This window comes from Polypterus senegalus, chromosome 1 (assembly GCF_016835505.1).
Source record: "Polypterus senegalus isolate Bchr_013 chromosome 1, ASM1683550v1, whole genome shotgun sequence".
In the NCBI taxonomy this organism is placed as follows: domain Eukaryota; kingdom Metazoa; phylum Chordata; class Cladistia; order Polypteriformes; family Polypteridae; genus Polypterus; species Polypterus senegalus.
In genome coordinates this window covers 169401012-169427970 of record NC_053154.1, presented here as the reverse complement: position 1 = coordinate 169427970, position 26959 = coordinate 169401012, and the positions used below count along the sequence as shown (strand labels likewise).

Sequence of the window (26959 nt, the reverse complement as noted above, 5' to 3'; positions counted from 1 at the left end):
AGCCACTTCGAATCAATGATTTGGGACTGATTGTTGTCAGGAAGCATCATTTTATTGTGTCACTTTCAACTGTGGGTTTTTTTTTTTTGTCTACTGATGACTTGTATCTGTTGTTTTACAAAAGGGTCATGAACAGATGAGATTGGTGTGTATGCAATGTGAAATGTTTGACTGGTTGATCTAATCATATGGTTTTTAGAACTGACCACATGTATCACTGGCTTGAACAAACAGGCAAAGCAACTGAGAAAAAACTGTAAATATTTTGGGTGAGTCGTGCCCTTCTGCAACTTAACCATACCGTTATGCCGTATTGCATGAACCGTTTTGAGAAATGTACTCACAGCAGTGAGAATGTTAAAAATGTTTCTGGAAATGTGCTGACGAAACTGGAAAAAAAAGTATGGTAATGGACAGCAATAAACAGATGAACTACTAAAATATAAATAGCGTTGAACTACTATATATATTGATAGATTCAAGCAGTCTTAAAAAGAATGAAACAATCAAAATATGGTCATTTTCAAGCTTTATTTTATATGCTGTAGCTTATTTTATAAATACAATTTCATTACAAAGTAATTTTCAAGCAAGTTAGCTTAAATGTTTAAATGTTTTGACAAAGTTCAAAAAAGAACAATAAAATATACAATAGTTTTTATATTTTATTTATGTAAGCACTCTTTAAAAAAAAAACACTGGGAGAGAATGTTAGTCTCTTGAACCAGACCAGCTGGGCCTCTTGTAAAAAACACAGTCTTTGAAAGTACTATAATGTTCATAAGGCATAATGACAACAGTATATTTAAACCAAGCAAGAAATGCATATGTACAAATATCAAACATAAAAATGTATAAAAAATGCATCCCTAGCAAAATCTAGATAAGTATACATGAATAACACAAGTCAGGTATGTTAATGCAAGGATGATAAAACCTGTAAAACATGTAAAGTCAAAGCTTCACAGAGAGGGAATTGAACATTGTAGTGCACTATAGAGCAACAGTCAATGCTAAGCTGAGTTCTTCTTTTTATAGGTTCCTTTAATTTTGGCAGTACATTTTCAGATAAGGTAATAAATTAATTAAGTATTCACAGTTGGTTCAAAGCAAGTCACTGTTACATAAATTATTTAAAATACCCAATGTCAGCTAATACTCTTTTTGGAATTTGCAACTTGCTTCTCTTCAGGGTTTTGATTGTATAGACCAGATTGTCTATATTTCTTAATTTCCACATTGGTCACTGGTTTTAATTTCTGTCAAGTATTTAAATCTTAGCTAATTTCACCTCCCGACTGAGGATCTAGCTTATTTACACTCATCCTTTGCTGACTTTTGAATGCGTGGGTTGTGTTAGCAAAGAGTAGGTTGATTCTCCATTTTGTGTATTAAGACTTTCATCTCTAACGTCATCTAAAACGTGTAAAATATGTAAGAAATTCATTGGATAATAATATTGAAAAAATGTTATAAATCATAAAAACAAATATGTATTTTGGATTCATTAATAATCTACCCATCCATCCATCCATTTTCTGGACCTACTTTTTCCATTATAGGGTCACAAGGAGCCAAAGGCCGCCATCCCCTGCTGTACAAGGTGAAATGCAGTAATGGACCCTTAACAAGACTCTAGTTTGTCACTAGGTAGATACACACACGCCAGTTCAATTCAAAAGGCACCAGTCAGAGTAATTTGAAAGTCTCTGGGAGTGTGGGAGAAATCTTACTTGGATAGGAGGAGAACATACAATGGACAAAGGGTCTCATTTATTAAGCTTACGGATGCACAAAAACAGGCCAGAAATGTGTGTATGTAACTTCCCACGCAAATGTCTGGATTTATAAAAGAAAGCTTGACGAGGGAACGTATGCATATTTACAGCAACTCTGACCCGTATATACACAACATCTCAGAGAAACTGAGTTAAGTAGGGAGATGCAGCCAAACCAGGTAAATTACGACTCACATGCATAAAGTGTGTTGATGTGACCGATATATTACACCTCAAAAGTGATAAATATGTTCAGACTGTATTTTAATTAATTTTTGAGAGGGACATCGCTGCATAATTGCACTGAAGAGCTTTTTTGATTCTATTTGTCAGTATGTTTTGGCTCCCTGTTATCACTAACAGAATCAGGTAACAGGCCGGCGGGTCAGGAATATCTCAGCCAAGCTCCACTGCATCATGTCTGCTCTGCTGGAAACCATTTATCAACTGGCCAGTTTTTGTATAATTTGCATACACATGCATAAAACATAACATGTTTTTGCCAACACTGTCCAGTTCTCTTAATTGTATTGTACTCATAATGCATAAAGGCAATCTTGCAAGAATGAAGCTGCTTTTTTTAACTGTGAGCAGTGATATTCCATTAACAAACATGTCAACTGTGATGTCAAGATTGACACAACATCATGGCTCGGTGGCCTAGGTCAACCCATGATTCATTGATCTGACAGCTTTGACAGACATGATGGTGCTGTACATGGTGGCTGGCATATTGGTAAGGTAATTGACTGAAGGCTCAGTATTTTATATGGCCTCTATACTATTCATTGTAACAGCAATCATGTACTGTGTCAGGTAATAGCGACTGAATGCTCAGGTGCTGGTGCCTTATGCCATTCCCTAGCCCCCAGAAAGCAGAGGAGAGGCGTTATAATGGTGCTCATGATCTCACACACTCAGTTGCAGTGCACAGCCAGATAGTCTTGAATGCAGGCAGCAGTGTGATGATGCATCAAGTGGAAGGCTGCTCTACCAGCCAGTGAAGTTCTGCAGCATCGTACTTGCATATGAAGGTTGATTAGCATGTTCCATATATGGATGTTTCAGGGTGATGTTCAAGGCATGTTCACGTACAGCCATTTACAAGTTGAGTGTGTTTTAAATGAGGTAAATTGAGTATAAATTTGCACATGCCATGTTTTATAAGTCTGATTTTTTTTGTATGCATGACACACATATGATTACTTTAGCATCCACTCAATGTTTTATAAATGAGGCCCCAGGGCAGAAAATAATAATCTACATGTGCTAGTAATAGTCAACACAGATACAGATAATAGAAAATGATTGTTATTATTTCTGTTGTTTATATGAATATGTGAGAAACTGTACTGATGTATCATCCAATGCAAGGTTAGTTCCTACCTTATGCTCAAAAGAAGCTAGTATAGGCTCTGGTCCCACACAACCCAAAAATGGGCAGGCAGATATAAAAATAGATTGATATATTGTGTGTTGAATATATAAATATATATTTAAATAAGTTCTTCAAATTTCTGCAAACTATCAGTCTTCTGTGACAGGACATATTATGGCCTACACAACCATTGCTGACATTTTAAGTGCTTTCTCCCTGTAAGCCCAAATGAAATGAGCAGGATCTGAACCTGCTAGGATACGTGTTACAATTCACTTGAATAGAAAAAATAAATTAGTACTTTAAGTAATTAATTAATATGTAAGCATATTTTACAGTCTTGAATTATGGGTGGTTTTTACCATCACAGTATGATTTTTGCAGTAGTTTTGTCAGGGTGACTTGGCATCTACCTGCTGGCCACTATTAGATAATCAGGCACTTGTAATTCTTCTTGTATAAAATTTGCATAAGTTGAAAAACAGTACCTCTGCCAAATTCACTTTAAAGTTCAGACTTGGCACTAATGGAGCTCTCATGCGTTACTTTTCCTTCTCCACTGGTGACAACTGATGGTTCAGCCTTTCCTCTACACAGCAGCCTTTGAAGCCCATCACGAAACTTCTCAGCACCAAAAATATACACCAAGGGATCAAGAGCACCATTGAGACAAGTGAGGAAAGAGGTCACACGATTGCCCAAGAGCAAAGTCCTTTTGAGGGGACAGGGAGCTGTGGGCTCACCATGTGTGAGAATGAAGGTGGCCCGGCTAATGTGATAAGGAAGAAAGCATACAAGGTATATGAGAAGCACCAAGCTGATGGTGCGTAGAGCCTTGGACTTGAGACCAGGCTCAAGTCTCATGCCTTGTCTAAGACTCTGGGCAATCAGGATATAACTGGTAAGTGTGACAAGGAAGGGAGGAGTGAAGGCCAAAGCAAGGGAGATCAGAGCACTCTTGGAAGCCTTTTCCCGGTACAGCTGCAAACAGACTGTGATGTTGTCCACTTGTGCAGTTTGTCCAGATACCAGCAGGGGTGCCATAGACACAGTCACGAGGAGCCACAGTCCTGCACTAACAAAATGAGCATATCGGGAACGGCGAATTTTCAGGGAGCGCACAGCATGCACAACAGCCAAGTAACGGTCACCTGCCACACAAGCCAGGAAATAAAGGCTAGCGTACATATTAACATAGAAAAGGAAGCCTGATATCCGACATGGGATTTCTCCAAAGGGCCAGTGTCCCCCTAGCAAGTGATATACAGCTCTCAGTGGCAGGATTGCCACATAAGATAGATCTGCCACAGCCAAATGTACCAGAAAAATGTTGGCTGGAGAGGAAGGCCCACGTTGCCCAGAGAAGACCCACAGAGCAAGTCCATTCCCTACAAGAGCCAACAAGAATATGACCAGGTAAAAAGCAGCAAACAAAACGTTTTCAAGGGAGCTTTCACTGCTGCAGTTCCCAAAGGTTTGATTGAAGTATGTTGAATCCATGGATGAGGAATGAGATATGTCAGTAGACCTGAAATGGACAGAAGAAAACAAATCATGGTTGTATAAACAGGAATCAAACCTAAAGCTTTCTATACAATACATTCATTCATCCCACCCACCATCCTTGGAAGTCACACCCAGCAGTCCCACACCATAAGCTGAGTGGTCATCTAAATGCTAGTTAGACGTAGTTAATAAGCTAGTAATAACCAGATCGATTGCTTACTACTCCAACAGAGCTCTAGAATGTTCTAAATATACTACAGTTGGGTGGATGCACTGCAGTGTGTATCAACTATAGCAGTGGTGATCAACATTGGTCCAGGAGGGCCGCAGTGGCTACAGATTTTCTTCCAACTCAATAGCTTAATGAAGTCAGTTATTGCTGATGAGGCATTATTGCTCATGCAACATTTTTCTGCTTCATTTTAGTTGTTAACATTTGCCACCATTAATTGCTTACTTTAGTCTTAAATTGCTGCATTCACTGTTTTTAATGGCTCCTTATTAGCAATAAGATGAAAATGACAAAGGAATCAGCAGTTGTCCTTCTAGCTATATCTTGTTTGCATTTACAGCTGTGTGCATTCATCATACCCTATTAGAAGGAGATAGAAGAGAAAAAAGTGACGGGCTGAAAATTACTCATCACTTTTAGGCTTCAAATCATGTGAATGACATTCTCAGAAAGGAAAGAAAAAATGATAGGTCATGATATCAGAATCACCTGACATTGGAGAGATGCATAAGATCTGTTCTAGGCAAGGATTGCTTTCTAAATGAGCAACTGAATTAGAACAAAAACCTGCCCTCCAGGACAGATTTTGCTCACCCCTGATGTACAGTATAGAAGCTGAATGATCATTTATTGCAACCTCTCTATGCATCCATGCATGTCACAAATCTGTTTTTTTTCCAGCATAACATTGTGTGGGGCTGAAGTCTATGCGAGCAGGATTGGGTGCAAGGCAAGAACCAGTCATGCACAGGGTGTGAAACCATTGAACGGCTCACTCACTCACACCCATATAGGGCCTAGATTACAGTTGTGCTTGAAAGTTTGTGAACCCTTTAGAATTTTCTAGATTTCTGCATAAATATGACCTAAAACATCATCAGATTTTCACTCAAGTCCTAAAAGTAAATAAAGAGAAACCAGTTAAACAAATGAGACAAAAAAATTATACTTGCTCATTTATTTATTAAGGAAAATGATCAAATATTACATATTTGTGAGTGGCAAAAGTATGTGAACCTTTGCTTTCAGTATCTGGTATGACCCCCCCTTTGCAGCAATAACTGCAACTAAACGTTTCTGATAACTTTTGATCATTTCTGCACACCGGCTTGGAGGAATTGTAGCCCATTCCTCTGTACAGAACACCTTCAACTCTGGGATGTTGGTGAGTTTCCTCACATTAACTGCTCGCTTCAGGTCCTTCCACAACATTTTGATTGGATTAAGGTCAGGACTTTGACTTGGTCATTCCAAAACATTAACTTAATTCTTCTTTAATCATTCTTTGGTAGAACGACGTTTGCTTAGTAGGGTCGTTGTCTTGCTGCATGACCCACCTTCTCTTGAGATTCAGTTTATGGACAGATGTCCTGACATTTTCCTTTAGAATTCTCTGATATAATTCAGAATTCATTGTTCCATCAATGAAGGCAAACCGTCCTGGCCCAGATGGAGCAAAATAAGCCCAAACCATGATAGTACCACTACCATGTTTCACAGATGGGATAAGGTTCTTATGCTGGAATGCAGTGTTTTCCTTTCTCCAAACATAACGCTTTTCATTTAAACCAAAAAGTTCTATTTTGGTCTCATCCGTCCACAAAACATTCTTCTAATAGCCTTCTGGTTTGTCCACGTGATCTTTAGCAATCTGCAGACGAGCAGCAATGTTTTTTTTGGAGAGCAGTGGCTTTCCCCTTGCAACCCTGCCATGCACCATTGTTGTTCAGTGTTCTACTGATGGTGGACTCATAAACATGAACATTAGCCAATGTGAGAGAGGCCTTCAGTTGTTTAGAAGTTATGCTGGGGTCCTTTGTGACCTCGCCGACTATTACACGCCTTGTTCTTGGAGTGATCTTTGTTGGTCGACCACTCCTGGCGAGGGTAACAATGGTCTTGAATTTCTTCCATTTGTACACAATCTGTCTGACTGTGGATTGGTGGAGCCCAAACTCTTTAGAGATGGTTTTGTAACCTTTTCCAGCCTGATGAGCATCAACAACTCTCTTTCTGAGGTCCTCAGAAATCTCCTTTGTTCATGCCATGATACACTTCCACAGACGTGTTGTGAAAAGCAGACTTTGATAGATCCCTGCTCTTTAAATAACACAGGGTGCCCACTCACACCTGATTGTCATCCCATTGATTGAAAACACCTGACTCTAATTTCACCTTCAAACTAACTGCTAATCCTAGTGGTTCACATACTTTTGCCACTCACAAATATGTAATACTAACAAAATACCGCGCATGGCGTAAGTACTGCCTTAAAATTTTTATTAAGAAGAAAATTAAACCTTTTTAAACTGAGGGAAAATATACCAATAATTATTTGTTAAGGATCTCTTTGTATACCACATTGTGAGTTCGGCCCTCCGGTTGTAATATGACCAAGCTGTGCACTGAGCTTACTCTTGAGCATGCAACGTACAGTTGGCCATGTGAACAGTAATCTTGTTTCAAATCTCACAGCTTGGATTGCTGCTGTCGGTTTGAGTTTCATGGTTTGTTTCTATTACGACAGTATTTGTAGGACTTGTGTTGAAGAGACATTCGGCATCTGTCAAGCGTTGCAAGTATACAACCGGTTTCATCAATAACTTCACATCCAGCTTTTGAGAGTTTAAACATTAATAAACATCAAAGTGTCCACTACTGTAATCGTCACCTGTGAGTATAAGATGTTTAAGAGGCACTGGCAGTTGTCGAAAGGTGTAAAATATTTGGCCATTTCGGTACACTTGAAAGCGACAACCGAACAATTCAGCGGCATCCATCAACTCACATGCAGAACCATAGGTGAAGGGCTTAAGCATTTCACTCTTCTAGTGCTCCTGTGTAGTATAATTATCTCCTGTACCGTCATCAGTCCACACCTTGAACCTGTCCCAGTCATTCAATACATAAGACACAATGTTCCTCTGGATATCAAGAGTGAGCCTGATATGGCCATGCAGTATGTAACAAAGAGAATGGAAAACGTAGGTGCCATCTCCGGTCATGGAAACCACTCGGTAAGTGACAGTTCGATGGTAATCACCTCGATAGACATGGTAATGGGGGTACGGTTGGAATGATAAAGGAAATGGGTACCTGAACAATGTAAAGTAAGTCTAAAATACCTACACAATAACTATAATCGTAATAAATGAACAATAAAACAACGGAGAAGCTGTGGATTAAATAAAAAGGCTGTAGTTATCAGCAGGGAGACATGAATCCCGTGGCGTAGCAAGGAAGGGAATGTAGAGACTGGAGCAACGGATGGCCTTATATAGGCAGGCAGCCAACAACGTGGGAGGCGTTGGGATGGGGGACCCAATGCCGCCTCACACGGTGACCGAGCTGCAGGCTATGAACGTATATATGTACGTAAGTAGGAATCAGTTAGCGTTGGGAACCCGCGTACCAAATTTCTTGAAGATGGGCCCATAAGTAACAAAGACCGTTGAAAAGTTCAATATGGCGGCCGACAGTGGCATCATACCACCGAAATAAGTACGTACATTGGTTACGCTTAGCGCAGGGAAGCCGCCTACCAAATTTCATGAAGATGGGGCCATAAATAAGAAAGTTCAACATGGCGGACGTTGTCGACCGTAATGAACATTACGCATAGAATTTCGAAATGAAACCTGCTTAACTTTTGTAAGTAAGCTGTAAGAAATGAGCCTGCCAAATTTCAGCCTTCTACCTACACGGGAAGTTGGAGAATTAGTGACATTGGAAACTTCAATATGGCGGCCGACAGTGGCATCATACCACTGAAATAAGTACATACATCGGTTTTGGTTAGCGCAGGAAGCCACCTACCAAATTTCGTGAAGATGGGGTCAGCCTTCTACCTACGCGGAAGTTGGAAAATTAGTGATGTTGGAAAGTTCAATATGGCGGCCGACAGTGGCATCATACCATCGAAATAAGTACATACATTTGTTTCGGTTAGCGCAGGGAAGCCGCCTACCAAATTTCGTGAAGATGGGGCCATAAATAAGAGAGTTCAACATGGCGGACATTGTCGACCGTTATGACCGTTACATGTAGAATTTCGAAATGAAACCTGCTTAACTTTTGTAAGTGACCTGTAAGGAATAAGCCTGTCAAATTTCAGCCTTCTACCTAAAAGGGAAGTTGGAGAATTAGTGATGAATCAGTGAATCAGTCAGTGAGTGAGTGAGTCAGTGAGGGCTTTGCCTTTTATTAGTATAGATTCGATCATTTTCCTCAATAAATAAATGACCGTATAATATTTTTGTGTCATTTGTTTAATTGGGTTCTCTTAATCTAGTTTTAGGACTTGAGTGAAAATCTGATGATGTTTTAGGTCATATTTATGCAGAAATATAGAAATTCTAAAGGGTTCACAAACTTTCAAGCACAACTGTTTATTACCCAACACTTCAAACCATTTTTGAGGCCTGCTTAAGCCAGGGACAGGGTCATAGAGGCCACAACACACTACACTCTGTCATATGGTGCTGTCAATTAACCTAACATTCAAGTGTTTTGGATGTGAGAAGAAAATTGAGCATCCAAATAAAAGTTAAGCAGCTATAAAAGAACATTTTAACTTTATGCCGACATAAAACGCCAATCCACATCTTCAAATGTTCTGTATCTAGTGTAATTATTTCTGTTAAAATGATGAATCAGTATTTAAAGGCACCAGCCAATTAAAGATGGAAATAAGAATACACTTCTTCACATGAAGGGTTGTGGAAGTTGGGAGCAAATGATGTCTCTGCCATGTACGAAGCATAAGTGCAATATGTACTATAAGTAAGATACAGACATAAACTACATCAAAGTTAGCTTAATAGACTGAATGCTTTCCACTCATTTGTTACATTTTTTACGTTTTTACTCAAGGAAATACTTTACATTAATTTTCTATTAATTTTTATACATGTTTAGTGTCATGATTATCTTCAGTGTGTTTGAAATTACCTCTCATTTGACATTCCATCCAACCATCCATTATCAAACCCACTATTATCCTAACTACATTGTCATGGGGTCTGCTGGAGCCAATCCAAGCCAACACAGGGCGCAAGGCAGGAAACAAACCCTGGGCAGGGTGCCACCCAACCACAGGCATTCAGCTCCATGGCATAATTCAGAGCTATGAAAGCAACTGGGCGAATGTCACGTAAGACTGGACTCACTGTTCATATTCAGGCGCAAACACACAGGAGACAATTTAGGATCACCAATGCACCTAACCAGCATGTCTTTGGACTGTGGGAGAAAACTAGAGCACCTGGAGGAAATCCACGCAGACACAGGGAAAACATGCAAACTCCACGCTGGGAGGACCCGGGAAGGGAACCCGAGTCTCCTAACTGCGAGGCAGCAGCACTACCCACTGCGCCACCATGCCGGCCCATTTGACATTCTCTTAGTAAAAATTAGTGCTTACAATTGTACAAATTTAAAAAGCACAGCTCACTATTGAATGCTTTATTAATTCTCTGTGATAATCCTCCCCCATTAAAACATGGCGTAGTTCAATGCAGAATCAAATGTCTGAAGGCAGTAACAAACACTGGCCATGTGCCAGACCATCACAGGGCCAATTCTCACACATACACATTGGGCCAACATAGAATTACTAATCATCATAATGCACATGTGTTTAGATGTGAATTATAAAACAGCAAATCCTGAGAAAAATCCACACAGACATGCAATGTCTACCCATAATGGTGTATCCATAAGGCAATTGCACTTTCTACGCAGGATAAAAAAAAATCTTCTTTTAACAAGGAGTGTCATCAGTGTAGTCATACCTTAGAAATGATGGAGGCCTTAAATATGCCCCTCATTTGTGCCAAATCCTAGTTAACATTCAAAAAACAACTGGTTTAGATACTTGGATTAGGCAGATTAAGTGAATCCTGCTCTCATTTATAAGAGCTGGTAATTTTAAATATATTATTATGACAATATTAGAGAGCATGGGAAAAAGTTCATTAGTGTCTCAGCAGTTGGCAAGTTTCCCCTTTGTGATGGTGTAAGCCTAGAAAGTGGAGCACATTGATAAAGTCTATTATCACAACTACTGTGTATAAAGCAGTGGAGAAGCTTAGTGGACTTCTAAGGAAGTGAACGTGGCTTAAAGTACGTATCATCACTAGACAGACAAATGGACAGATCCAGGAAATTATATATTACTAGCTGTGTAAGCCCATGCCTGCTCCTAGAAACTATTGGAATCGTCAGAAAAAAAACTGAAATGCAGAGTCAGCGGTTTCATTTTGCAGACGTGCTCGCCCCCCTTGTCTAAGAGCGGCAAAGCGAGTTTCCGTCTCGTTTGTCTATCCTTGGCGGTCTCATTTTGGCAATGGAGTTACTTTCTTTCAACTTTATGTTGTAGCCTCGTACTTCTTTCTTCTTCCAACTCATTAACTTGGGCCGGCCGCCTTGCCGGCTCTTTGAGCTTCATTCTGTAGCCTTGAACTTCCAGGCCGGACAGATGGACACACACACACTTCTACACGTAGATGTTTATATATAAGATATATATTAAGATAACATTTAAGAAACTGCTGAGACCTTTAAAATGGTTTGTGTAGTTACAATTATAGCAGATGTTATCCCTTCCTTTCTAATTTGTTACCTACTGTTGCTTGTGGATGTTATTGGTCAAACAAAAGAGGAGGTTTGAAATTTGTGACAGAAATACTTGGTACTAAGGTAGAAAGGTAAAAGGTAATTACAATTGCATACATTACCAAACTTTATCAGCCTTAAACTTGTTCCATTTAGCGCATAAATATTGTTAGTATTCTAATACATCTTAGTATACAACAATTTAGTTGTTTTCCTTCTGGTGCAGAGAACCCTAAATTACAATACACACCTCTCTATACAATATGAGGCGGCTTGAGACTGACAAAAATAGTGAGGGGAAACGTTTGATAAAAAAGAAAAGTTAAATGTAATTGTCCGAGATCCAACCCAGGTTTTTTGGCTGAAAGGCACGTGTGTCTTTTGTCTGTTGACAAATCAACCTGTAGTTGTTTTCACTATTTGCTCTAACTCTAGCTGCCCCTTTCATCCAAGGGAGACAGAAATGATGTCAAAAACCCGATGTGCTGAGACATACCTGTTTGCCAAATATGAGGTCTGTGGCTTGAAAAACAAAGCTGTGCATAAAGCACACACAAGCTGAGATTGTGTTTCATAAATATCTTTTATATTCATTGTACAAATAAACATATACATTTTTATTTTGGAATAATTATTATTTACCTAACCTGCCCACTAATTCCATTATATGGTCATTAGCAATCTTATCTTAGCAGCACTGGGAGCAGAATAGAAGACTGATGTCTGGAGAGGACGCCCTTCCGTCATAGTATATACCCTCACTTATTCACACCAGGCCAATTGAACTCTGGGAATAATCTAGAGTACAGAAAACACTCATATAACTCTCTATACTGGCAGAATTCCAAACCTGAGTCCTGGAGCAGTGAGCTGATAGTGATAGCCGCTATATAGCCATGTTAGGTAACCAAGAAAACTCCATTATTGGGCCTGGTAAAGCAGCATGACACTTGTGGCACATTGCGAAGGATAAAGCAAGAGAAGGAAAGAGGAGAATGAAAAGACAAAAGGAATATTTGTTATCATGGCTGCTTCAGTCAGTTTAATTTATTTTTAATGCACAATTACCAGTACATTATGTACAAATTGCAAATACGGAATGGTTGAAAAATGAAACATAAACACAAAACATATTTATTGTACAAAATTAAAATTTTACCTGAGGTTACACTATGTTCAGAAATAATTCCTTATATGCCTAACATTCATGAACACAAGTATGCTTATCTTTTATTGTATTGAACAGTATTTGCAGCATGATTAATATGTCAATTTCCATTTGATTGTCCATCTACAATGCATATTTAAATCATTCCATGTGTATTAGGTATGCAGTTTATACATTTTTTGGGAGCTGCTTTTGAGATCACACATCACATTATCTTACCTCTGCAAGTGACGAGTCAAACATGTAGACCACAGCCCTTCGATAGAGTCAGTGGTGTAACAGCAATGAATATCAGGGGCCTATGTAAGGTAATCGGAAAACCACCACTCTAACAATGCCGCTGAGTCAGGAGGACTAAGGAGCTGCTTGATATATCTGCATTTGGCACCTTGTGGTGTAACTGAAATTGGAAATGTGAGGGCAACTCCCTAGCTTCTTCAGTTATCCCCTGTAAGACACTGTTTAATACAGACCAAGTGCACCATATGAGACCTTTGTAATAATGATTATGATTTGCTTGCTAAAATTAATTTCAAGTGAGTATTAATAAAAGTATTAATGATGTGAGTCAAAATCTTAATAATGCACATGATGTTCATGAGATATCACATCTTTAGGGATAAGAGAATGTGCTAGGAGATTTGCATCTACAGCTTTACTTGTGCATAACATACTCTTATCCTCATAACTTTCCTTTAACAGTTTGTTAAAGCATCGAAGGTCACTAAAGAATGAAGAAATGTGTAAATTATGGCAAGAAAATAAGGGACTGCATGGCGCCCTTTGTGCTAAGTGCAGAGCAATGAATAAATAACTTTATAGACTATATTTCTACACTCCCTGTACATAACAACTTAAATGAGCGGATAAATAAACCAAATCCAGGCTCCTTTATTTTTTTATTCTAAATAGTCATTATATTCAACAGAAAACGGGAACTTTATAGACAGAAAAAGAAAGGGTTAATGAATGCACTCTGTTCATTTCCCAAGACTCTGGGATGTGGAAGCTGTTCTTACCACTACAACCCAGTAAGTTCTCAGATGCATCACTGCCAGCTCACTGGGTGGTCCGGTATTTGAAGATGTGAAAAAAACATTTGAATTTGGAGATTAGGCAATGGAGGTGGAAAAGGCATGGAAGAAAACAGAAAGTGGCATTGTATTGGAGGACGAAGCCCCCATTATTCATGACTGCACATTCAACCTTGGCTTATCTGATCGTTGTCTAATTGTTTGTTGGAACCACAGAGACTGGTGGCAGTAGCAACTGCCATGAACTTTCAACTAATCACTAGTAGTTACAACTAAAAGAATCCAGTGAGCAGATCATGGAAAAGCCAGTGTTGCACGCATAGGTGGAAGGGAAGAGTTGTCCCCGGAAAACTGGCAAAATGAAATGGAGTACCATTTTTCACTTTTTAAAGAATATCACGTCACCTTTTCATGCCCTATTGCCTAGAATGTTCTAAAACTGGAGAGTGAAAACAATAGTGTAGTTAAATAAATTGTACTCATACAACAGACAAGAACATACATGAATGTATACATAATCATATAAAAAAGTTTGGGAACCCCTCTCAGCCTACATAATAATTTACTTTCAACAAAAAAGACAACAGTGGTATGTCTTGCATTTCCTAGGAACATCTGAGTACTGGGGTGTATTCCAAACAAAGATTTTTAGTGAAGCAGTATTTAGTTGTATGAAATTAAATCAAATGTGAAAAACTGGCTGTGCAAAAATTTAGGTCCCCTTGTAATTGTGCTGATTTGAATGCATGTAACTGCTCAATACTGATTACTTGCAACACCAATTGGTTGGATTAGCTCATTAAGCCTTGAACTTCATAGACAGGTGTCTCCCATCATGAGAAAAGTATTTAAGGTGGTAAATTGCAAGTTGTGCTTCCCTTTAACTCTCCTCTGAAGAGTGACAGCATGGGATCCTCAAAGCAACTCTCAGAAGCTCTGAAAACAAAGATTGTTCAGTATCATGGTTTAGGGGAAGGCTACACAAAGTTATCTCAGAGGTTTAAACTGTCAGTTTCAACTGTAAGGAATGTAATCAGGAAATGGAAGGCCACAGGCACAGTTGCTGTTAAACCCAGGTCTGGCAGGCCAAGAAAAATACAGGAGCGGCATATACGCAGGATTGTGAGAATGGTTACAGACAACCCACAGATCAACTCCAAAGACCTGCAAGAACTTCTTGCTGCAGATGGTGTATCTGTACATTGTTCTATAATTCAGTGCAATTTGCACAAAGAACATCTGTATGACAGGGTGATGAGAAATAAGCCCTTTCTGCACTCACGCCATAAACAGAGTCGCTTGTTGTATGCAAATACTCATTTAGACAAGCCAGATTCATTTTGGAACAAAGTGCTTTGGAGTAATGGGACAAAAAATTGAGTTATTTGGTCATAACAAAAAGCACTTTGCGTGGCGGAAGAAGAACACAGCATTCTGAAAAACACCTGCTACCTACTGTCAAATTTGGTGGAGGTTCCATCATGCTGTGGGGCTGTGTGGCTTGTTCAGGGACCGGGGCCCTTGTTAAAGTTGAGGGTCAGATGAATTCAACCAATATCAACAAATTCTTCAGGATAATGTTCAAGCATCAGTCACAAAGTTGAAGTTACGCAGGGTTTGGATACTCCAACAAGACAATGACCCAAAACACAGTTCAAAACCTACAAAGGCATTCATGCAGAGGGAGAAGTACAATGTTCTGGAATGGCCGTCACAATCCCCTGACTTGAATATCATCGAAAATCCATGGGATGATTTGAAGCAGGCTGTCCACGCTTGGCAGCCATCAAATTTAACTGAACTGGAGAGATTTTGTATGGAAGAATGGTCAAAAATACCTCCATCCAGAATCCAGACACTCATCAAAGGCTATAGGAGGCATCTAGAGGCTGTTATATTTGCAAAAGGAGGCTCAACTAAGTATTGATGTAATATCTCTACTGCGGTGCCCAAATGTATGCACCTGTCTAGTTATGATGCATACTGCATATTTTCTGTTAATCCAATAAACTTAACATCACTGCTGAAATGCTACAGTTTCCATAAGGCATGTCATATATTAAAAGGAAGTTGCTACTTTGAAAGCTCAGCCAATGATAAACAAAAATCCAAAGAATTAAGAAGGGATCTCAAACTTTTTTATATGACCTTATTTGCACAAAGGCACAGAAACTCAAATATCCTATATGCTCTTAGGATACACATGGACTAATGTGATCGCTTGAACATTTGCTTCTGGAAGTTTACTTTGTTTCTACCCGAGTTTTCTGAAAGTGTGTGCGAAGCAAATACATACAGACTGACAGAGTGCAACGGGCATGTGCAGATTACAAAATGCTTAACAGTAACCCTGTTAAAGGTTTACATGGCCATATATTTGGGTTACTGGGTTGTCTACCTCTCTTAACCAGGATTCTTAGAGGCCAATAACCCAGTTTCTCTAACCAGAGTAAGGGTTTAAATGGCGTTTTAGAAAACAGGTTTCTGTGAATAACCAGGTTATTCAATTCATGTAAATGGACCTAGTGTTACAGCAACTAACTTCCGAAATGTTACAGCGGAACAATGTCATAAACACGTAACACACATGCAACACCATGAATGATAAAAATAATATGTTTAAAAAATTATGACTGTCTGCATTCCCGGCTGCTGTGTGCCAGTGTGTATCTTTTCCTCTCGTGTAGGTTTCATCTATCCTTCAAGATTTTAATGATGAACTGGCCTTTGGTAACTTCTTACCAATTGGCCATCCCTCTCCACAATGAGTGTGGACTTTTCATGTACTACCCATTACCATATGGATTTTTCTCTAAGAATAATTGTCTGTCCATCACATCCATAAGACACAAAAGTTCAGTGAATTGATGACTTTAGACATGCCTGGTATGAGGGATAGAGATGTTAACGTGAGATTGCACCCTGTGATGTACTGCTATCCCATCCAGGGTTGATTCCTGCTTGCACAAGCTTTAGCCTCTGTGAGCCAGAACTGACTTTGGAATATGGATGAAGTGATCAGATATTAAACACTAATCAATCCTTTAGCACTCCTACTACTGCACTATCTAAGACATGCTTTTTCTAGCGAACTACTAGACAATGTAGATACAGTAATCATTATTTAGAATACGAAAATGTTAATGTGTGCATTTATTTCAGGCAGAACTGACTACTGTAATGGTTTATTCACCAGCTGTTCAACTCATTCTGTGAACAGCTTTCAGTTAAATCAAAATGCTGCTCCCAGGATCATTTCCAGAACAAATAAGTATATCCATTTTACTCTTGTTCTTAAATCTTTACACTAACCTCTGATTATTAGTAATGCTCCAAATTGGAATCGGATGATTTTCACTAAAAAAGACTCGATCAGACTTAAATTTTCAACTCCTGTTTTTCTAAACTTTATGGTAATTTAGTTGCATCGCTCCTTCACCTGAGGCAATACGGAGGTTGAGTCTGCACATGTGCCTTTCTTTTCTTTTGCAGTCTAAACAAACAGCAGTGAGTGGAGGCTTGTTTTTTCAGCAAATGAGAGCTGAATGGTATATTAGCACTTGCATTAAAGAATGGGAAGTAATAAACTGAAATAAAAAGTAATTTGAGAAGTTGTCCTGTGCAGTTAGACAAACGGCAAGAAATGCTGCTTTAAGGAATTTAGACCTTTATTTTGTCCTTTAAATTAAAACAGACACCGCTTGAGTTTAGATAGCGAGCTTGTTTAAAATGTAGAAGCTTATGCTTTTAATTGGAAGAAGAAAAGATAAAGGCAAATTTGATATTGCTGTTTAGTAAACAATATTTTGTTGCTATGTTTCATACAGCATAGGTTTTGGTCAGAAACAAGTTCTACATAAATAAAATGGTAATCCATATTTTATAATTACACCTCAGTAATTAAAAATGTCTAGCTAATCCATCCATCCATTTTCTAACCTGCTGAATCCGAATACAGGGTCACGGGGGTCTGCTGGAGCCAATCCCAGCCAACACAAGGCAGGAACCAATCCTGGGCAGGGTGCCAACCCACCGCAGGACACACACAAACATACCCACACACCAAGCACACACTAGGGCCAAGTTAGAATCGCCAATCCACCTAACTGGCATGTCTTTGGATTGTGGGAGGAAACCGGAGCGCCCGGTGGAAACCCACGCAGACACGGGGAGAACATGCAAACTCCACGCAGGGAGGACCCGAGAAGTCTCCTAACTGCGAGGCAGCAGCGCTACCACTGCGCCACTGTGCCACCCTCCTAGCTAAAACAATGAAGTTAAAAAAGACACCTGTAAAAATGTAGCAAATGTATATTTGAACAGCAAGAAGCTGTAGTGCAATTAATGATATAAAATTATTAAAACCTATTAAGTGCATGTATATTTATATCTAAGCAGTGTTTAATTGCCAACACCAATTTATTGTTATTATATGTTTGTTGCTAGAGAAATGTTGAAAACTACTTTTTTAATTAAGCCTTGTTTCAAGTAGGTATGTTATAGAAAAAAATGAAACAACATTACAACTTGTAATTATGTGAAGCATTTTTTTTTATGAGATATGTATTATGGTTAAATATTTTTGTTTATAGTTTATTAAAGTATGTATTTTAAGGGGCGGCACGGTGGTGCAGTGGGTAGCGCTGCTGCCTCGCAGTTAGGACACCTGGGTTTGCTTCCTGGGTCCTCCCTGTGTGGAGTTTGCATGTTCTCCCTGTGTCTGTGTGGGTTTCCTCCCACAATCCAAAGACATGCAGGTTAGGTGCATTGGCGATTCTAAATTGTCCCTAGTGTGTGCTTGGTGGGTGTGTGTGGGTGTGTGCGCGCCCTGCGGTTGGCCCACACCCTGCCCAGGGTTTGTTTCCTGCCTTGCACCCTGTGTTGGCTGGGATTGGCTCCAGCAGACCCCCGTGACCCTGTAATTAGGATATAGCAGGTTGGATAATAGATGGATGGATGTATTTTAAGGAAGTTTTGTTTAATAAAAAATGAACAATTAGCACCTGTAGTCTATAGGTTAATCATAAAAGTCCACTTTAATATAGGAAATAAGGTTTCTATGCATCAGGTTATGCAGGAGCTTAATGTAAAAAGTTTTTTTTTTTAAAGGGATAAAGAAAAAATATTTAAATCGGTATTAGAATTGGCCAATAAAGTAACATAAATATCAGTGATCGGTATCAGCCTTAAACAACATGATCGAAGCATCCCTACTGATTATATATGGATATTAAAATCCTTCTTATTTAAATGGCTTTGTTTGGATCTCCTTAACAGAACTTATTAATACATGCAATCAAGATCTTCGGATACAGGCATTCTAAATGTTATGGTTACATAAAACTACTAAGTCAAGTATTTAGTTACAGGGCCCTCAAAATTTGGAATGATCTGCCTATTAGTGTAAGGGGTGCCTCATTGCCCTCAGCACTTAAATGCAGGCTGTAGAAACACCACTTTAGTTAGTTAGCACACTCTGATTAATGACACTGACTAGACTGGTCATATTTCAGAAATATCTGATAGTTTCTAATGTAGACTTAAACTGGGGGCAGTGTGGTGACACAGTGGCAAGTGCTGCTGCCTTGAAGTAGGAAGACTGGGGTTCATGTCCTGGGTCCTCCTTGCATCAAGTTTGCATGTTCTCCCTGTGTCTACGTGGGTTTCCTTTGAGTGCTCCAGTTTCTTCCTACTGTCCAAAGATATGCAGGTTAGGTGAAGTGGCAACACTGAACTGGCCCTAATGTGTGTTTGGTGTGTGGATGAGTGCTTGTGTTCTTTATGCAATGGAGTGGCACCCTGTCCAAGGTCCTTGCCACCTATGCTGACTAGAAGAGGCTTCAGCATCCACCCCAGACTACCCTGGTCTGGAATAAGCAGGGTACGTGACATGTCTACTGTATTTGTTGTAAGCACTCTAATGCTGTCTGTCACAAAGAGTGCAATTTGGGAAGAAAAATAATTTATATTTAACTGACAGGTCCATAAGTATTGTAGACATATGGACTTTTCCACACACAAATGTATAACTGGATCTGCTCATGTTCACTGGTGGTGTTAGTTATGTTATAGGTACTGAAGGCTGCCTCTTGGTCAAACTCCAAGAATGCCATCGGGCAATAGCTTTTGTGTGCATTGTTTGACAACTCTGACTGGTAAGCTGTGCAACTGGTGCTCTCTTTATTTCTAACATCCTCAGATCAGTGGAGCAGAACTGGTCAATTGTTTTCACACATTCAAGCAGACTGATCTACTTTAAGCACGGAAGGTGCAAATGAAACAAAACATCTTAAAACCACAAAAAACAAGTACTATATTTTGGTGTAAAAAGTGCAGATGAGCTGCATGTATCTCAGTTACCCTAACTTGCACTCTGGATTACATCTATATCTATATCTATATATACAGGTATATCTGTAAAGGTGCACACATATGCATAAAACACAAATATGCATGTGCACATACAGCTTAAAAATCTGAATCTACAAATATAATTCATAATTAAAAGCAGACATACATATCAAAACAAGTGTGCACACAAACAGAGTGAGTTCATGGGTATATGTATCTGTGAAGCAGCACACACAGATGTCTGTGTACAAACACATACACAGTTTAGTAAATGCACATGCACATACTCTAAACATACACACAAACACATACATATATATATATATATATATATATATATATATATATATATATATACACGAGGGAAGTCAAAAGTAAAGGGACATTTGAGAAAAGGGGCATTTATTCTAATGATAGAAATGTGAAAAATACCTTATTTTTCTACATAACCTCCCTGGACTTCAATGCACTTTTCCCAAGTTTTTTGATTCCGTCGGGAAAAAAGTTTTTCGGTTGCATCTGCAACCAATTTTGCACCGCATCAATGACAACTTCATCACTTGCAAATCTTCTTCCCCTTAGCGCTTCCTTTAGTTTCCAAACCATGCTTGCAGCCTTACTTTCCGGTTCGTGATGATGAACCCAAGTTTCATCTACAGTAACGATTTGTTGTAAAAATCCATCTCCCTCGTCATGATAACGGGCCGTAGGTTTAACACCTTCCGCAAACAAAAAGCGAATCACTGCCCTCATTTCCTCCTTGGTGCAGATCGACAATGGAGCTGTCATGTTTAACAGTCTGCTACACTCCAACGAATAACACGGGAATAAGAGTTACACGTTGTATAGAAATATTGGCGACTACACTCATTCAGCGTTAGATACGAGCAGTGTTACCAAACTCTGAACTCTGACTTCCCCTCGTGTATATATATATATATATATATATATATATATACATACAGTACAGGCCAAAAGTTTGGACACACCTCCTCATTCAATGTGTTTTCTTTATTTTCATGACCATTTACATTGGCAGATTCTCACTGAAGGCATCAAAACTATGAATGAACACATGTGGAGTTATGTACTTAACAAAAAAGGTGAAATAACTAAAAACATGTTTTATATTCTAGTTTCTTCAAAATAGCCACCCTTTGCTCGATTACTGCTTTGCACCCTCTTGGCATTCTCTCGATGAGCTTCAAAAGGTAGTCACCTGAAATGGTTTTCACTTCACAGGTGTGCCTTATCAGGGTTATTTAGTGGAATTTCTTGATTTATCAATGGGGTTGGGACCAGCAGTTGTGTTGTGCAGAAGTCAGGTTAGTTGGACGATCATTTATTTTTCAATAGGACAATGACCCCAAACACACCTCCAGGCTGTGTAAGGGGTATTTGACCAAGAAGGAGAGTGATGGAGTGCTGTAAATGGTCATGAAAATAAAGAAAACGCATTGAATGAGGAGGTGTGTCCAAACTTTTGGCCTGTACTGTATATATATATATATATATCTCTTATATATAAATGTCTACGCATGGAAGTGTGTGAGTGTGTCTGTCTGTCTGTCTGGCCCGGAAGTGAGAGGTGGAGTCGGGGCTAAGGGCTCCACCTCCGAGGATACGCAAGCAAACCAGCACGTCAGCAAAACGAAACCTCTGAAGAAAGAATCACTCGCTTAGCTGCTAATATAGAAGTGAGTCGAGCACATCAGCAAAACGGCATCCGTTTTACCTTTCCCCCTGCCACTAATACACAGGCGAGGCAAACACGCTGCCAAAGCGAATCCTCCTAGGAGAGAAATACATATACATACATATATATATACACATATATATATATTGTGGCACGCAGCTGGGGGTAGCACCCAGCCGGGACACCCAGGAAGACAGGAGGAGGGCTCAGGTCTCCAGACTACGAGGGGGTAACCGCCCTGGTTCCTTTGGGGGCCACGGGTACAGAGCTGGGAAGTACAACCCTGTAGGGGCCCGTGGTCACCACCAGGGGGCGCCCCCAGGCCTGGAGTGGCAGAAGTGCTGGGGGGAAGATGAGTGGGGACACCCGGAGTGCTTCCAGGTACGCAGCCAGCACTTCTGTCACACTGGGGCGTGTTCGTGGGAGATTGCTGGAACACACCTGGAGCACATCCGGGTACAGATAAAAGGGACTGCCTCCCTTCATTCGGGGCTGGAGTCGGGTGGAAGACGGACGAGGTCGGAGAAGAGAGAGAAGGAGGCGGTCCAAAGAAGAGGCAGTGTGGTTTGGCCTGGACTTTGGGGAAGACTGGCGTTTTGTGGTCATGGATGCACAAATGTGTAGCCATATACCACTTGTTTGGACTGTTTTGCATATCAGCAACTACAGCGTGTATGCATGTTACATGTATGAGGAAACACATTGAAAATGAAAAAAACATATACAGTACACAGTAAATGTCTATTTTTATATCTATGCAACTAAAGTGACATAAATTATACTGTAAGTGCACAGTTGTATTGTTTGCATGATTGTACTAGTGTGACTGACATATGCTGTATTTAAAATTTTGCATTAAGGCAATAAACACAAACGCACAATGTGACATCACCGTCTAATCATGAGCAATCACACACTGCACTTATATACTGCAACATATCAGTATGTGCACTCACAGTGGGTTTAGACAAACATGGAGCATGCACAAACAGACCAGATGAATGACCCATAGTGGACAATGTAGCTCTCATCCAGCCCAGCCCCCAGTTAGCACAGACCCTAAGACTGATCACACCTCTCCTGTCCTCTTGTACTCCATCTGTCTCTGTTTTTCTTTTAGGGCCCCCATCCTACCTTTCAGCTTTGTCATTTTCATATCATCCTCCTTCCTGTCCTAATTGAAATGAAAAGGACATGTAAACAGCAGAGATCTACACAAAAACAAGAAGCTGAAGTGGGTGATCTGCCTTTGGGAGGATTCACTTGACTCCCAGAGCATCTTGACCCCAAGTTGTTCGCATGTAAGGGGCTTCACCTGAGCAGACATACGGGTGGTACTTCCCCCACACTTGTTACTTTGAGGGTTGAAGGATCATTCTTTGAGAGCAGTAAAAGAAGCCCCAGAGGCAGAGAATGGGTATGGGTCAAACAGATAAAGGGCATCATTTTTCTCTGTGTCATTAGGTGCCGGGTGTCTGTGACTGACTTGTCTGCTGGAGATCCTCAGAAAGGGGTTTTTGTTCAGAGGTAGAGATGCCAATGACTGGGGCTCTTTCATGCTTGCACAGTCTCAGTCACACAACACTTAGTGTCTGCAAGGCGACGGTCAGAAGTCCTCAGAATTGTTGGGCTGGAAATTGTCAAAGCAGCCAGTTATACAGCATAGGCATCTAATAACTGATCATGAAACATTTCAATGCCATCTCATGAGAGCGGACTTGGTTCCTTTGGAGTCATCCATGGCTGCTTTTTTTTAACAGAAGGCTCTCTTGAGCATTAAAGGTGTGGCTGTGTAGTTTTACAGAGTGTAAAATTAATTGTTAGTGAGGACTGCAAAATTCAGTAATTCTCCAAGAAGCTCTTTCAGTCCTGACTGACTGATCCAGCCTGAAATTATCTCTGCACTACTAGTATCAGAACCTAACATTCTCAAATTTGGTCCTATGACAAACTTTGGACCCTCATTTCTATCAAATTGTGTCTTGCTAATTTTACTTTTGAATTTGTAAACATTAGCTGCTTGGATAGCTTTGAGTTCAAGCTAAACCCTCCATCCTTTCTTAAACTTGCTCTAGTGCAGGATCGCAGAGGACAGAGACCTGGCCATCTACAAGGCAGGAACCAAACATGGATGGGGCATCCATACTGTGTATGATATAGACTAAATAGTGTCCAATGGCATAGTGATATCACTTCTTCTCTATCACAGACAATATCCATTTGAACTTTGACAATTCTCTCTGTGCCTGTGTAAGGTACTCAGGTTCTGATTTTATTCACTACAGAAAGTGTTAAAAAATAAAGATGGCTTGCTATGTGAATCGGGTTGGCATAGTGTCAGAGTGTCTCACAGCTCAAGATTTCTAGATGCAAAATCTGGTTGAGCTACTGTGTACAGCATGAGCATTCTCCATGTGCTCTGTCTGTGAGCATTTTCTTTAGGTACTATAGGTGCAGCTCACTTTCCACAGATGCAAAGATTAGCTTAGATGTCGATGGTGGATTGATCTATATGAGAGCATGTCAGTCTGTTCTGCAGTGATCCTGCTCAGGGCTTGCTCCCACTTTGTGTCTGAGGTGGTTAGGGTAGATTCAGCTGACCTCAATGCTAATTCCAACATTTTTCTAGTTATAATGGTGAAATTGAATATTAAATTAAATTTGACTGCAGTAAAGATATTCTGGTGTAACTTTATTAAAGTCGTTTTCTCACCCCTTTTATCAAAGTTGAATGCTTAGTGTCTTGAACGGCCTTTCTCAGACATGCCTATTCAGAAACCATGGGGGCGGTAGCAAGAAATGTCGGGCATCTAATGCCCTCCAAATAAACACAATTGCTACTGTGAAATGTGTTACTCCAAACAAAGACCTGTTATTGATTTGTTGTAATCAATCACAAAACGATCGTTTGTTTTTATAGGTTTTAAAGCACTTTGTGACAGCATTTGAAAAAGAAAACTGGCTGAAAGCAGTAATCCTGAGGCGCTCACACTGAAAGGCACCATATCAAACAGGTGTATACTAGGGTAATCATTCCTGCGTTTTCATAGCTGCATTTGGGTCTTCTGAGTATTTTATTGTCAAAATATTTTTTACCAAGTGCGCCTCTGGCCGGTACGATGTCCGTACCCTTCCAACCAAGGAGACGCACCCAGTGTAACCACACGAATTGCCGATGCTACTTGCCATTACACTTGGGGGATGGGAAAAATGTACTGTGGATTTGCTTTACTTTGCCATTACCTAATTAGCATTTGTATTATTATTTATTTGTTCTTTGCAAGTAATTCAGTTTCAGATTCCAGCCTGTCCAAGAATCGCAAAGTAGCCCTGACCTAGAAGGCATGCAGCCCAGCGCCTGGAGCACTCACTGGCTGACACACCCACACTCGATTATCTTGAACTCTGTAATGTGCTTTCTGAACGGCGTTATAGAATTATATATATATACAGTATAAAGCCTATTTGTAGACGTGCAATTGCGTACATGTACTTGTTATATAGCAAGTGTAAGCAAGAGACATGCTTCAGCTTCCGAAGCAGCGATTTTGTGAAACCACAAGTGTAGCAAGTAGAAGTTCCCAGCAATACAATGACAAACGCGTCACTCGTGTAATAAAATGCACGTCCAGCTGTTACTCCAGTGCAGTTGCTCAGAGCTCCTTGTAGCTGTACAGTTTATAATCCCGAACTCGTCCCAAGTTAACTCCACTCTAGTTTGAGCTATCTGTGACCCCACTTCTGAGCTCTTAAGTGAGGCACACGGCGCCCCCAATTGTCAAAAAAGTGCAGTGACAGCCACCCGTGCCCGGCGCCCAGCCTTACCTGAGCGGGCGGAAGTCCTTGTGTGTGTCCGGGCGGTCGCTGAGCGGATCTTCAGTGCGGTGACGCTCCAGGCTCCTATGCGGGCGGGCAGCGGCGGGACGGCAACTTTTATAAAGGCAGGGCAGGGAAGCACGCGCTTATCAGCCTTATCGTAACAAAGCACTCAGGCTCATTCAGGGGCGGCCCTGCTGTTCAGTTTGTCTCTTGCAAATCACGAACATAAAGAATTAGGGGGCGGCAGAGTTTCGACAGAGAAAGAGAATGTGATTTTCTAAACCCCCCTCCAAAATGAACCTTGACCCTCGGGCGCTTAGACCCTTTTTGGTTCTCTGAGGACCTCTTGTCTGTGCTTCAACATTACAGAACAATGGGTCACGTTTGGTGGTAGTGGGGAGGGGTGGATTTTTATTTTACACATACTAAACATCCCCAAGCCATAGCAAGGAGCTGGGAGTCTGAGCTCCATGGCAACGATAGCCTGCTTGTGGCCAAATGATTATTCCTTTCTTGTGTTTATTGATAAATAGAGAAGCACTTGTGTTATGAAGGGCTGAGGGTAAGGAGTGAAGAGGGCTGAGAAATTTCATTATGTGAGCATCACACTGAGAAGTCTCCTATATAAGACAAGGGGGGTAGGGTAGAGAGATAAAAAAAAAAAAAACCTTTCTTTCAGATGCGTGTTATTGCACAAGGAACTCAACTAGGCTCTTTCACCAGTCTAGTAAACCAGCCAGAAAATAATATTTCTTTCAGCCTGCGAGAGGCCATCTGTCCGCTGGACACATCAGTCCATTATCTTGGCAGACCAGCAAGAAAACACTGAAGGATCTCTTGTGCTTTCTGCTTTGGGTCTCGGCTCTAGATGCAGCCTTTGAGGGGAATTAAAAAAGGAACCACTTTGTTCTGTTCAATCTTTTTCTACAAGGAATGACATGAGACATTACGGTGCCCTCAAACTACCTGACTTGATTTAATCTACTTGTTTTGAATGTGGTGCACCTTGTTATTCCCTTGGTAGGAGACAGAAGTGGGATGGCTGAAAGTGTATCTGCTCTATAGGATATAATTCCATTCAGTTTCTGACGGCTAAAGGATGACATATGGGACTAATGTTGCCACATCATTGTCCCTACCACCTCAAGCTGGATGTGAGGACAAAGGGATTTGGAATATTATTTCCTTATGAGACGACCCCACCACTTAACCCATTTTACAATATTGCTACATTTTTGGTGGACATCCTTTGTATACCAGACTTTGTTTCCTCTGGTTTACCACTTTCAGTGCCACTGTGTTGGTGACATGATTATCTTTTCTACATCTTTATGGAGTAGGTGAATACAAGTGTCCCCACCTCATTTCCACTTCTCTTGCCT

The 26959-nt window shown here is 40.2% G+C and overlaps 1 protein-coding gene across 1 annotated transcript; it reads right to left on the bottom strand.

The window, feature by feature from the left end:
• Nucleotides 1-1042: 1042 nt before the first annotated feature.
• On the bottom strand, nucleotides 1043-25806 carry gpr17 (G protein-coupled receptor 17). The gene is made up of 2 exons (XM_039762758.1): nucleotides 25584-25806; nucleotides 1043-4684 (listed from the first exon to the last, which is right to left on the bottom strand). Exon 2 carries the CDS (start codon nucleotides 4654-4656, stop codon nucleotides 3661-3663), a length of 996 nt encoding a protein of 331 aa, XP_039618692.1. The 5' UTR covers nucleotides 4657-4684; nucleotides 25584-25806; the 3' UTR covers nucleotides 1043-3660.
• Between the last annotated feature and the right edge of the window lie 1153 nt (nucleotides 25807-26959).